The 10,872-nt window shown below is 48.6% G+C and overlaps 1 protein-coding gene across 15 annotated transcripts in view; it reads left to right on the forward strand.

Annotated features, from left to right (window-relative positions):
- The window catches only part of EPB41 (erythrocyte membrane protein band 4.1), a 95,217-nt gene extending 86,988 nt beyond the window's left edge, over positions 1 to 8,229 (forward strand). For all 15 annotated transcript variants that reach the window (XM_033080730.1, XM_033080731.1, XM_033080732.1 and 12 more), the window contains 4 exons: positions 1,685 to 1,786; positions 2,238 to 2,318; positions 3,772 to 3,879; positions 4,789 to 8,229. In XM_033080730.1, coding sequence (XP_032936621.1) covers positions 1,685 to 1,786; positions 2,238 to 2,318; positions 3,772 to 3,870 — 282 coding nt within the window. In that variant the 3' untranslated portion in view covers positions 3,871 to 3,879; positions 4,789 to 8,229. The remainder of the gene's footprint in view (positions 1 to 1,684; positions 1,787 to 2,237; positions 2,319 to 3,771; positions 3,880 to 4,788) is intronic.
- Positions 8,230 to 10,872: the final 2,643 nt, after the last annotated feature.

Raw genomic sequence — 10,872 nt, forward strand, 5'->3', positions numbered from 1 at the left:
AGCTCCCCCAAAGAGGCTGTTTATGCCTCTTCAGAACTTGTTTTATAAATTACTTGGTCATCCTTAGGTTTTGAGACTGAAATGGTTGTTAGACACCAAATGTTTTGTATAAAATGCTACCTCAGTGGGTATGTGGTGACTGGGAAGTAAAAATCTTAGTGCAGCAACATTATGAAGCAGAGGATATGCAAGTATGAATTAATTGCTGAGGTTAAAATTAATCCTCAGTCTAAAACAGGTTTTAATCACAGGATGGTTTGGGATGGAAGGAACCTAACAGTTCACCCAGTTCTAGCCCCCTGCTGTGGGCAGGGACATCTTCCATTATCCCAGACTGCTCCAAACCCCGTCCATCCTTGGACACTGCCAGGCAGGGATTCAGGGGCAGCCACAGCTTCTGTGACCTACTTGTGCCAGGGCCTCCCCACCCTGGATACAGGGAGCAATTCCTTCCCAATATCCCACCTATTCGTGCCCTCTGGCAATGAGAAGCCATTCCCTGTGTCCTGTCCCTCCATCCCTTGTCCCCAGTCCCTCTCCAACTCTCCTGGACCCCCTGTAGGTCCTGAAAGGGCTCTAAGGTCTCCCAGAGCCTTCTCTTCTCCAGGATGAACACCCCCATCCCTCACAGCCTTTCTTTATGTATTTGAGATTTTGGAGCCTGTGTCAGTTTGACCTTGCCATCACTGTGGCTGTCAGCAGCAGCACGTACTCTGCTGTTGCAGTGAAGTGACTGTAAGATGTTGTTAGGGATGCAGTAATCTCATGATTCCTAAAGAATGCTGTGGCTGCTCAGCAATCTCCCAACTGCAGCATCAGAGAGATCATTCAGACAATGGTGGTGAGCATTGCCCTGGCTTTCAGCAGGCGTGTAGATGAATAGAGGAGTTTTGCTCTAACTGGTAAATGGGAAGGAAGAGTGATCTCCAGAGTGGCCATGTGTGCACAGGGTGTCGTGTGCCATGAGATCTCCTCCAGACTGTGGAAAATGGTCCCACCTTGTGGTAATTCCAGATATTGTTCCAGTGCTGAGCGAGGATGCTGCCCAGTGAGGATAGGGGCAGCACAGCTAGGATGAACTAGCCAGGATGACTTAGTTTGAGATATTTGGCAGACCTTGAGTGATCAAGTCAGACAGGAGGAGATCCAAGAACCAACTCTAAAAGTTATTCCTGTTTCAGCAAATGTCTGGGTGTTCTTTGCTTATGCAGAGCATAAAGTGAGGGATGTGCAAGGTGTTGTCAGGAGGGAGGAAGGGTGTCGACAAGTACCTTCTGAATCAGATTGTGCTCTTGGCTTTGTTGATCTCCATGGATGCAGGCAGGTGGAATTTGGGATTGGTGTCTGTGTTGGTCTCCTGTCATGGTTCAGGCGTGGATGGTATGACCAGCACTGTGGGGCCAGCAGCATGCTCAGATTTGGGTACATCCCAGCCCTCCCAGTCTGAGGGGTGTCAAAGGTCCTCCCTGAAGGATCTATGATTTTTCAGCCTTAAAGCACAGGGACTTTGAGCTTTCAGAGACCTGCCCAGGTCTTGTGCACCTGGGCACAGGTTGACTTGTGTCTTGTGGTCCATGATGGAGCTGCTGTCCTCAGAATGTCCTCTGTCTGGCTCTGGTGATGTGGAGCCCCTGCTTCTGTCCCCACTGCTCAGGGACTGATAGCCTTTTCTTGTATCCCACAGACAGACAGTGGCAATGGGGATTTAGACCCTGGCATCCTGCTGACTGCCCAGACCATCACTTCAGAAACCACCAGCAGCACTACCACCACCCAGATCACCAAGGTAACACCAGGGAGCACCACAAAACACTAATTCAAAGAACAGCCTGATGTAGAGATGGGCAGAGATGAATGAGAGGAAAAAAAGTTTTTGGAAGGTCCTTTCAAATACGTGATTAGTACCTGGAGCAAAGCACAAGGGGTTCAGTTTTGCCTGTGTTAAATCTGTGGATTATGCATTAATTGCAGCACAGTCTGGACACTGACTCTGGCTGTCTTGTGGGGCAGCAGGAAGAGCTGTACTCCGAGGAAAAGCACTTCCATGGCACAGCTATAAAAAATAACTCTTTGGCAGTTTTTCCTTGAGCAGCAGTTTTCCCTGTGACTCTAATGCTGGGTACAACTACACTAGTTGGTGCAGCTATTTTTGGGTGCCATCTTTAGACAGGCAGCCCCAGTGAGCCCCTAACTCCTCTGTACTTCTACACTAACAGCAGCTTTTCCTTCTGTTCTAGACTGTGAAAGGGGGCATTTCAGAGACACGAATTGAGAAGAGGATTGTCATCACAGGAGATGCAGATGTAGACCATGACCAGGTAGGAGTGTGGATATGATCCAAAAGAGTTTCCCAGAGCTGGCAAAAATCAGTCAGGCTGCCTGTGCAAAGACAGTGTCACCAAAAAATGACCAAGAGAAATTTTACTAGGGTAGAGATAAAACTTAATATTTTTATAAGTTGTGGCTGCTCCACCTGTAAATGTTCTAGGCCAGGTTGGACAGGGCTTAAAGCAACCTGGTCTAGAGGCAGGTGTCCCTGCCCATGGCAGGGGGTGGAATGGGATGAGGTTTTAGGTCCATTTCCAACCAAGCCATTCCATGATTCTGTATCAGTAATAAATTCCTTTTTGATATTCTGCAGCTGAGCCAGGAAAGCTGAATTGCACTCTGAAACTTACGTTGGCAGCAGATTTGATTCCAGAATTGTTTTGGATGGTTGTAGGCTTTTTAAAAAAATCCATAAAAATGTGAAATAAAAGTTTTCCTTGACATCTGTCTGATCTGCATTCATTTTCCCATAACTTTGAAGCACTACTTCTACTCTATTGTGCCAGAAGTCATTTCAGAGTGCTCAGCACCTGTGTTACATCTCTTTAGCTTTAGATGAAACCTTTCTCATGACTCAGCCTCATTGGCCTCTTGCATGTGTTGGAAGTGATGATTTTGTCATCAGAGAATTATACTTTGAATTTAAATTTAGTCACAAGTATCGTGGGGGTGGAAAATATTCTTATGACAAGATCTAGTTTATTAACAGCAGCAGAAAATGTCTGAGATGTCTGAAATGTGCCTATCACACTTGCTGGAAGAATAAGCAGGTTATGCTTAATTGCTCTCATCCATCTTCTGCCATGGGATGTGGAGAAATGGGGGGTATTCTTCAAATAGTGCTTTTCCTTTCAGAGATAATGTAATAGCATCAGAAGTCACCAAAGTGTGTGGCTGAATTCCTGGGGGCAGTGTTGGGCACCACAGTTTTAAGACCTAAAACAATTAGAAAGATTCCAAAGGAGGCTGTGGACACACTGAAGGATCAGGAGGGGCCATACAGGGGGTGGCTGAGGGCACTCGGTGTGTTCAGCTGGAGCAGAGCTCAGCAGGGTCTGCAGCTCCTCCTGAGGGGCAGCTCCAATCTCTGCTCCCTGTGACAGAGGAGATTTAGGCTGGAGATCAGGGAAAGGTTCTTCCCTAGAAGGTGCTGGGCACTGCCCAGGCTCCCCAGGGGATGGGCACGGCCCTGAGGCTGCCAGAGCTCCAGGAGCATTTGGACAGCACTCCAGGCATGCTGGAGTGTGGGCAGGACCAGGAGTTGGATTGGACTGGATCATCCCTGTAGGTTCCTTCCAATTTAGGATCTTCTGTAATTTTGTCAAGTGCATCTACTTTTCTTATTTACACCTTGGAGTTCCTTGTGCCCTTGGGGGTGGTGGGTGCCATGCTCTGACACACTCTGGCATGCTCTAACCCCTGCTCTCTCGTGCTGTCCCACAGGTCCTGGCACAGGCAATCAAGGCTGCCAAGGAGCAGCACCCAGACATGTCGGTGACCAAAGTGGTTGTGCACCAGGAGACAGAGATTGCAGAGGAATAGCCGGGCTGGGTGAGTAGAGAGACCACCTCGAGTGGGAGCAGGAGCTGATTGATCTCTGTGCACAGGAGATTTGAGTAAACAGGGTCAGAGTTGAAGTGAAATGATCATTGTTCTCTGCCAAGTCCCGCTCACACTGTTCCTGTTAGATCCATGGAGGCTGATGAGGCAGTCACAGGTATACTAATCCTGTGGAAATAAGCCTAAATGGGTTAAAAGCTACACAGCTCCTTCCATGAGGCTGCTCTGCCTTCCCAAACATCCGTGATGTGCTGGGAGTACACAGAGCAGCTGTAGGTGCAATGTACAGCTGTAGGTACCCTGCCCAGGTCAGTGCCCAGCTCGGTAACCCCCGAACTAGACCCCATTCTCGCCTGCATATCCCATTTTCTGCATTTTTTATGAGTTTTGGAAAGAAGCTGCTAAAGGAATCCAGGAACTCTGTCTGTGCCTCAGTGCTTTAAAGCCCATCCTGCCCCATGCCACTGATCACAGAATCCTGGAGTGGTTTTGGTTGTATGGGACCATAAAGCTCATCCAGTCCCACCCCTGCCATGGGCAGGGACACCTTCCACTGACCCAGATTGCTCCAAGCCCTGTCCAACCTGGCCTTGAACACTTCCAGGAATCGAGGGGCAGTCACAGCTCCTCTGAGCACCCTGTGCCTAGGTCTCACCACCCTCAGAGGGAACAATTCCTACCCAGTATGCCATCTAACCCTGCCCTCTGGCATCCTTGTCGTGTCGCTCCAGGCCCTTGTGCAAAGTCCCTCATCAGCTCTCCTGGAGCCCCTTTAGGCACTTTTCACCTGCCACCTGTGGTAACTCCCCTGAATCCAGTTCCCATCCACTTCAGGGAGGCAGATTCCTGTCTCTTCCAGCATGTTGGTAGCTGTAACTTAGTCTCTTCCTCTCTTGCTAGGAAACGTTCCTGCCTGTGACAACACCAGGAAAAAGAAACCCAGCAAAACTACCAAGAAACTACCTGGAGCACAAAGATCTCGGATTTCAGACTTGACACTTAGAGACATTCATATCATTTTATCAAGAGTTGCGCTTTGACATTTTACTTGGGATTTTTCCAGACTCCACTGGATCCTATTGGACATAGGGTTTTGTTTTGTTGTTGGTTTTTTTTTTTTATTTTATATCTATTGTGACAGAAATATGCCATATTTCTAACTGTACTGAATATTTTTTACAGGTTTTCAATTTTGCATTCCTTCTCACGCAAAGCCTCTTCAGACACAGAATCCCAGCTCCAGGGCTCCCTGTTTTAACTTGTATTCCCTCCGCTTCGTCAGGAATAACGGAGCTGGATCCGTGCATATTCCCTGTGCAGGATCCGTACGCGCCTTCACAAAGCCATGGATCCTTCTTCCAGAAGAGTCAGTTTAAAGAGTTGGACTTTGTATAGCATTTCCAATTGCTTCTGGATTATTTTTGTAGCTCTGGGGAGCTCCAGCCCCGCTGCAACCCCTGGGCTGCTCCGAGCTCCCTCCCCTCTGGGTTCCAGCCCTGACGTGTGATCAGTAGGGTTTTGTGGTGTAACCTATGCACACATCTGAATAGTTGACTAGATTTAAGGAATACTGGAAGTTGCTTCGAATATCTTATACTGTGAATTTTAGAGCTTTAAGAGGACTGTGATAGCATCTCACCTTCTTCCCGTGTGTCTCTGCTGAGTGCTCCCCACCTGTTTGTGTTTTCTAGATGGCATTAAATTAAAAAGCCCTTAGAAGTGTGTGTTTAAGGTGTTTGGACTCGGGATGATATTAAGGTAGGCTTGTGCAGCATTCACAGGAACTGAGCTTTTTGGTGTCATAGTTTTTCACTTGTTTGTGTTCATGATTTTTAAATTAGGGAGGGTTGTTTTTTTTTTTTTTTTGGTAAGTCATGGGTTGGGGTTTTATTCTCCCCTCACAGTGCTATTTAAAGCTGAACATGTTACCCATTTCCCGGAGCGTGTATCCTACTAGCATTTAAACTGCCAGGCCTGCAAACTGTATTTGGAGAGGCTGAACAAGGAATTTTAGGAAGTGTCAGGTGTTGCTGGTTGTGATAGAGTCAAACCACATGGGAAGTGTTGACATTCCCTCTTCCATGCTGGCCTGAGGGTCTGGATTTGGCTTCATGACCCCTTTGCTGGAATGAAGTATCAGGGTGATTGTCTGAATCTTGAGGCTGAACTTACAGACCCCCAGGGCCATCTCCAGCACAGAAGGGATGATGCAAAAATATTATTTCAGGGGCTGGATGTGCTCCCACTGCTCTCAGCTTCATGGGAATGTTCCTGCCTGGTTTGTCTTTCTACCATTTAAATTCAAGATTCAAGAATTAAAAACTAACCAATCTCTGTAAAGAGTCTGCCCAGACATTTGTGAACACTTTAGTCCACTTGAGGTTGTGATTCAATTTTTTTTTAATGTATAAATATACATACATATATATATAGTGTGGCACAGTGGTAGCTGAGGGCAGGGAGTGCTCTGCTCCTCAGGTGAGGATGGGAAGAAAATGGCAATAAAGAAAAAAACTCTCCAGTTTTAAATTTCAATAATGTATTTCAGAAGTCACTGGATTTAGCTCAGGCTGCAACGACTCCAGTGTTTAGCTGCAAGCAGCTCTGGAACTACACTGGGGCTGGTGCAGCTTCTCAGCTTCAGGTGCAATTTTAATTAAGCTGTCAGTATTGATTGGAGACTCTGCTGGAGCTGCTGAATTTTGGCTCTCTTTGAGCCTTGCTGGCCCTGGGTCCTGCTCAGCCTTCCCATGCCAGCAGCTGCCTCTGGGCTGCTCTGGTGCAGGGTCCCCTCCCAGCATGCTCTGCCTTCCTCAGTGCATCATGCTCTGGGGATTCAGGGAGTCCTGGGATGTAGTGCAGAGATTAAGTCTTCCTATCCATGTCTGAAAAGCCCTTTCCTTCCTTACTCTGCCGCACAGGCCCTGGAAGGAGTCTGTGTCTCTGCTGTCCTCAACTTAGTTGGGTAATGCTTGCCTTAAACACCCACTGTGCTGAGCACCCTCTGGCACTGTCCTTTTTCTGGGAATTGAGTTCTTTGCCACTCAGTCCTTTCTTCTCACTTTCAACAGCCACCTGAGGAGTGAAGGGGCACGTGGAGCAGTGGCTGAGAGGATTTCTGGGCTTTACTAGGCAGAGCCGCCGTTGTAAATTAAGTTTGTCCATAGCACTTAAAGGCACTTGGCTGTCAGGAGAGTTTAGGGGAATGTGGTCCCTGGGTGTTCCCTTGGGGTGTCCCATGCCCTGAGCACGATGAGTGGGACAAAACACCCCAGGCAGGGGATTTCTGGGGTGAGAAACCTGCTGCCAGGAGGGGTGGCTCCTTTCCAAAAGATTTGCTCACTTTGGCTGCAGATGTCCCTTGTTAAAGGGCCCGTAGTCTAGAGTAACCATTTTTCTTTTTTCCCTGGATTTTGGGTGGCCGTTTCTAGGTTGTCCATTTTCACACTTCCCCCTGCTGAGTTCTTGCTTCTCCTGGAGTAATTTAAACAAGTCATGGCCTCATCTGCCCTTTGCCATCACCTGCTGTCTGACCTCAGGGGTTTCCAGCCCCACTCCTGCCAACACGGTGCCCAAGTCGGGAGCTGGACAGGAGCCTGGGAAGAAGATACAAGTTAAAAGCAGAAGAAGCTTCTCTCACCCTCAGCCAAGGCCATGGTGGGGCTACCCACTCCCACCTCTGGTGGGATTTAAAATCCTTGGCTCTGAGCATGCTGTGTCAGCTCAAGGGACAAACCAGCTAAGTAAGGTCTATTTATATGAATGTTCCCAGCTCTTCCCACTCCACAAATTAACCCAGAGACTGTCTTGATTGTATAATACACATTATATGGAAGCTATTTATATATGAATGAATGTTTTTATAGAAAGGAAAGCAAGGAGCTCCTGTTCTCCTCCATTAAACTGGAATTGCCGCTCTGGTTGCCCAGTAGCAATCCCTGACCAACAGAGATGTGTTAGCAGAGGACTGATTTCTGGTTTTAATAAACTGTGGTTTGCTGATTTTCCTAATTGTACAATTACCTTAAGAGGTGATAGTGTCCCAGCCTTAGAGATGAAACTTGTAAACAACTAAAAAAAATAATTTAGTTGAGAAGATGAAGGAGCTTTGTAAAATTTTTTTAAGGCAATTGTGAATTGTCTAGGTTAGGCGTTTACACTTCATAAAAATAGGAACTTTTAAAGTTGGCAAAACTTTCTAGATCTACTAGTGATGGAAGCTGTTATTTTGGATTTTCATAGTGAATCAAAGGGAAAGTTGCCGTAGCGTTTAGGCAGACCAAAGTGTTCAGTACTGCTTCTTGTATTGCATTTTTCAATAAATTTTCAAACAAAACTCTCTCCCTGGTGCTGAATTCTCTTCCTTCTTCTCACCTTCCTCCAGGTCTCTCTCCTTAGTCTGGCTTTGTGGTGACTTGGTTTTACCAGCCTAAACCAAAGCCCCCAAAGGTAGCTACGATGGTGCCAAAGCTCTCCCAGTCCTGTGCCATGGGTGCATTTCCCTGGGCTCTTGATGTCTTCACACCCTTAAACAGTTTCCAGTGTGGGAACATGTGGGACCAAAGCCCCCAAAAGGGCCAGAAGCAATTCCCAGAGTTCAAGTTTGTCCCAAAGAAGCATCACTTGATATAAAACCTTCCTTTGAGCTGCGGAATTTGTGATGAGCCCAGGTGAGGTCTGTGCTTGGCCACTGCTCCCTAAGTGAGTGTGACTCAAGTTGGGGGAAATGTCAAAACCATCGATACATTGGTCCCATCTCATTTTTTTTTCTGGCTACAGCAGCTTTAGGTAGGACAGAAATAGGGCACAAAAAGCTGACAGGGCATCTTGGCTGCAGGCCTGACAGAGAACAAGAGCCAGAGGGCCCAGTTAGGGTAGCTGGAGACTGGAAACTAGCTGGAAAGAGCTTCCCTCGGGCCGGGGGCAGCCCAGGGGCTGGCTGTGGTACCTCCCCGTGCCTCAGTTTCCCCTAATAGGCAGAAAGAGAAGGGTGGCGTATGGCATGTCATGCTAAAAGCTCTGAATTCCTATTGCTCCAGACACAGCCATCACCTCTTCCACCCTCACCCTGGACAGTTTGCTTCCAAGTACTAAATCTCAGTGTTCTGTAAAGCCAAAATACCAAGGAGCCTCAGAAACTGACCCTGGAGAGTTGGGAAACTGCCACCACTGGAGCTGCTTTCTCGTGTCACGGTAGTGTGACTCACGCACAGCTCTGCAGCAGGGACATGTCATCTCCCAGGCTCCTGCCTTCCCCCAAGCCTGGCAGGGTCCTGCCAAAACCAACCCTATTCTGGGAGGCTGGGGCTCAGGGAGGTCCCAGCTCCTTCAGACAATGCACTGGTGTGAGGGGTCATGGCTGGGTATGAACCACAGCCCCAAAAATATCACATCTGGGGACAACCAACCAAGAAATGGCTTTTGCTCCGCTGCACTTTGGGGTGTCAGTCCTCTGCTCAGTGGCCAAGATGTCATCAGCTGCTCCCACTCTTGGCCCTCTTGAACATCATCTGGGGAGCAGCTCCAAGCTCTGTCAGGCTCCTCTGGGTCCCAGTCTGTCCCACAGCTACCAATTCTGACAACAGGGGATTGTGCTGGACTGCACCAGTGTGTGCTGGCAGAAACACCATCATCAGCCTTGGGACTCCCACAGGGAGGAGACACGAGGCTAATGGTTCTCAAAGGGCTTCTAGCACATCCCTGTCCTGGACACACTGCAGGGACATCAGTGGCACCAGGGATATGGTCCCACATTGCCCATCCACCAAAACCATGGTGTCTTCTTGGGCAGGAGTGCCGCCATTGCTACTGAAGGGACACCCCATCACACTGGAACCCTGTCCAAAATGCCCAGGGTAAAAGTGTGCTCATCTCATTGCCCCAGGGTACAAGGGTAGGAACAGCAAACACCCACCTTGATGCTCAGCACTGTCTGGGGCCGTCCCAGGAGTCTGGAAAGGCTTTTCCTTAAAGCTTCCCCCATTCCAGCCCCTCTGGGTGGGTGTCCCAAACCCAGGGTGCCTTTATACACCTCAGAGCCAGTGCAGGAGGGGTGTGGTAATGTTGTGTTTTGCATGGCTACAAACAAGGGAAAATGTTAGGCAAACAAACACCACGGCACTCCAGATGCAAATAAATAAACCCCAACTCCTTGTGCTGGCTGCACAAGAGGCAGCAGCTCATGGCAGGCCGAGTCTGTGCTCTTGGGTGGTCCCACACCTGCCCAGCCTCCAGATCCCACACCAAAGGCAATGACTCTGTCTTGGAGGTCCCATCCTTTGGGAAGAAGCCACAAAAGTGGCTTCCCTTCATCACCCCTCCCTGGTGCTTCGCTATGTCTCCATCCCAGAACTCAACCACAGAAATGGAGGAGCAGGCATCACAACAGGACAAGAAAGTTCCCATTCAGTCTCCAGTTTGTTCCAGCCCAGGCTATTTTTAGGCTCTTCCTCCTGTTTTGGGGGCTCAGCAGCCGGTCGTGTTCCTGGAGGATCAGGGCTCCAGGGGGAATTGCTGGGGCAGCTGGGCAGCAGTGGTGCAACTCCATCACTTCCAGCTGGGAGAGCCCAGGATTGTTCATCCCAGGGTCTGAGATAAACAGGGTTAAAAGGCTGAAAAGGAAGAATTATGTTGGCAATAGGCCAGATTGCATATCCTGAGCTCAGTTCTGAGTTCCATCACTGGGGAAACTGAGGCACAAAAAAAAAGCCAAAACCAGGTGGGGAAGCACCTCAGGTCCTGTAGGAGCTGGGTCAACAGCCTTGGATTAATCCCTGCTCCATCCCCAACCACCCAGGGAAGCACCACTGCAGATTCCTGCAGATCTATGGGCATCTTTTGCTTTTTGCCCCCAGCACGGCAAGCCAAAGCCTCAGAGATCTGGGCTCCAGCCCCAACTCCAGGGGGATCCATCCCACACTGCTCAGCCCATTTCTATAGTAGAATAAATGTGCAGAGCCTTGAGTGCCAAGGAACCTATACAGG

Source organism: Catharus ustulatus, chromosome 26 (assembly GCF_009819885.2).
Source record: "Catharus ustulatus isolate bCatUst1 chromosome 26, bCatUst1.pri.v2, whole genome shotgun sequence".
Lineage (NCBI taxonomy): Eukaryota > Metazoa > Chordata > Aves > Passeriformes > Turdidae > Catharus > Catharus ustulatus.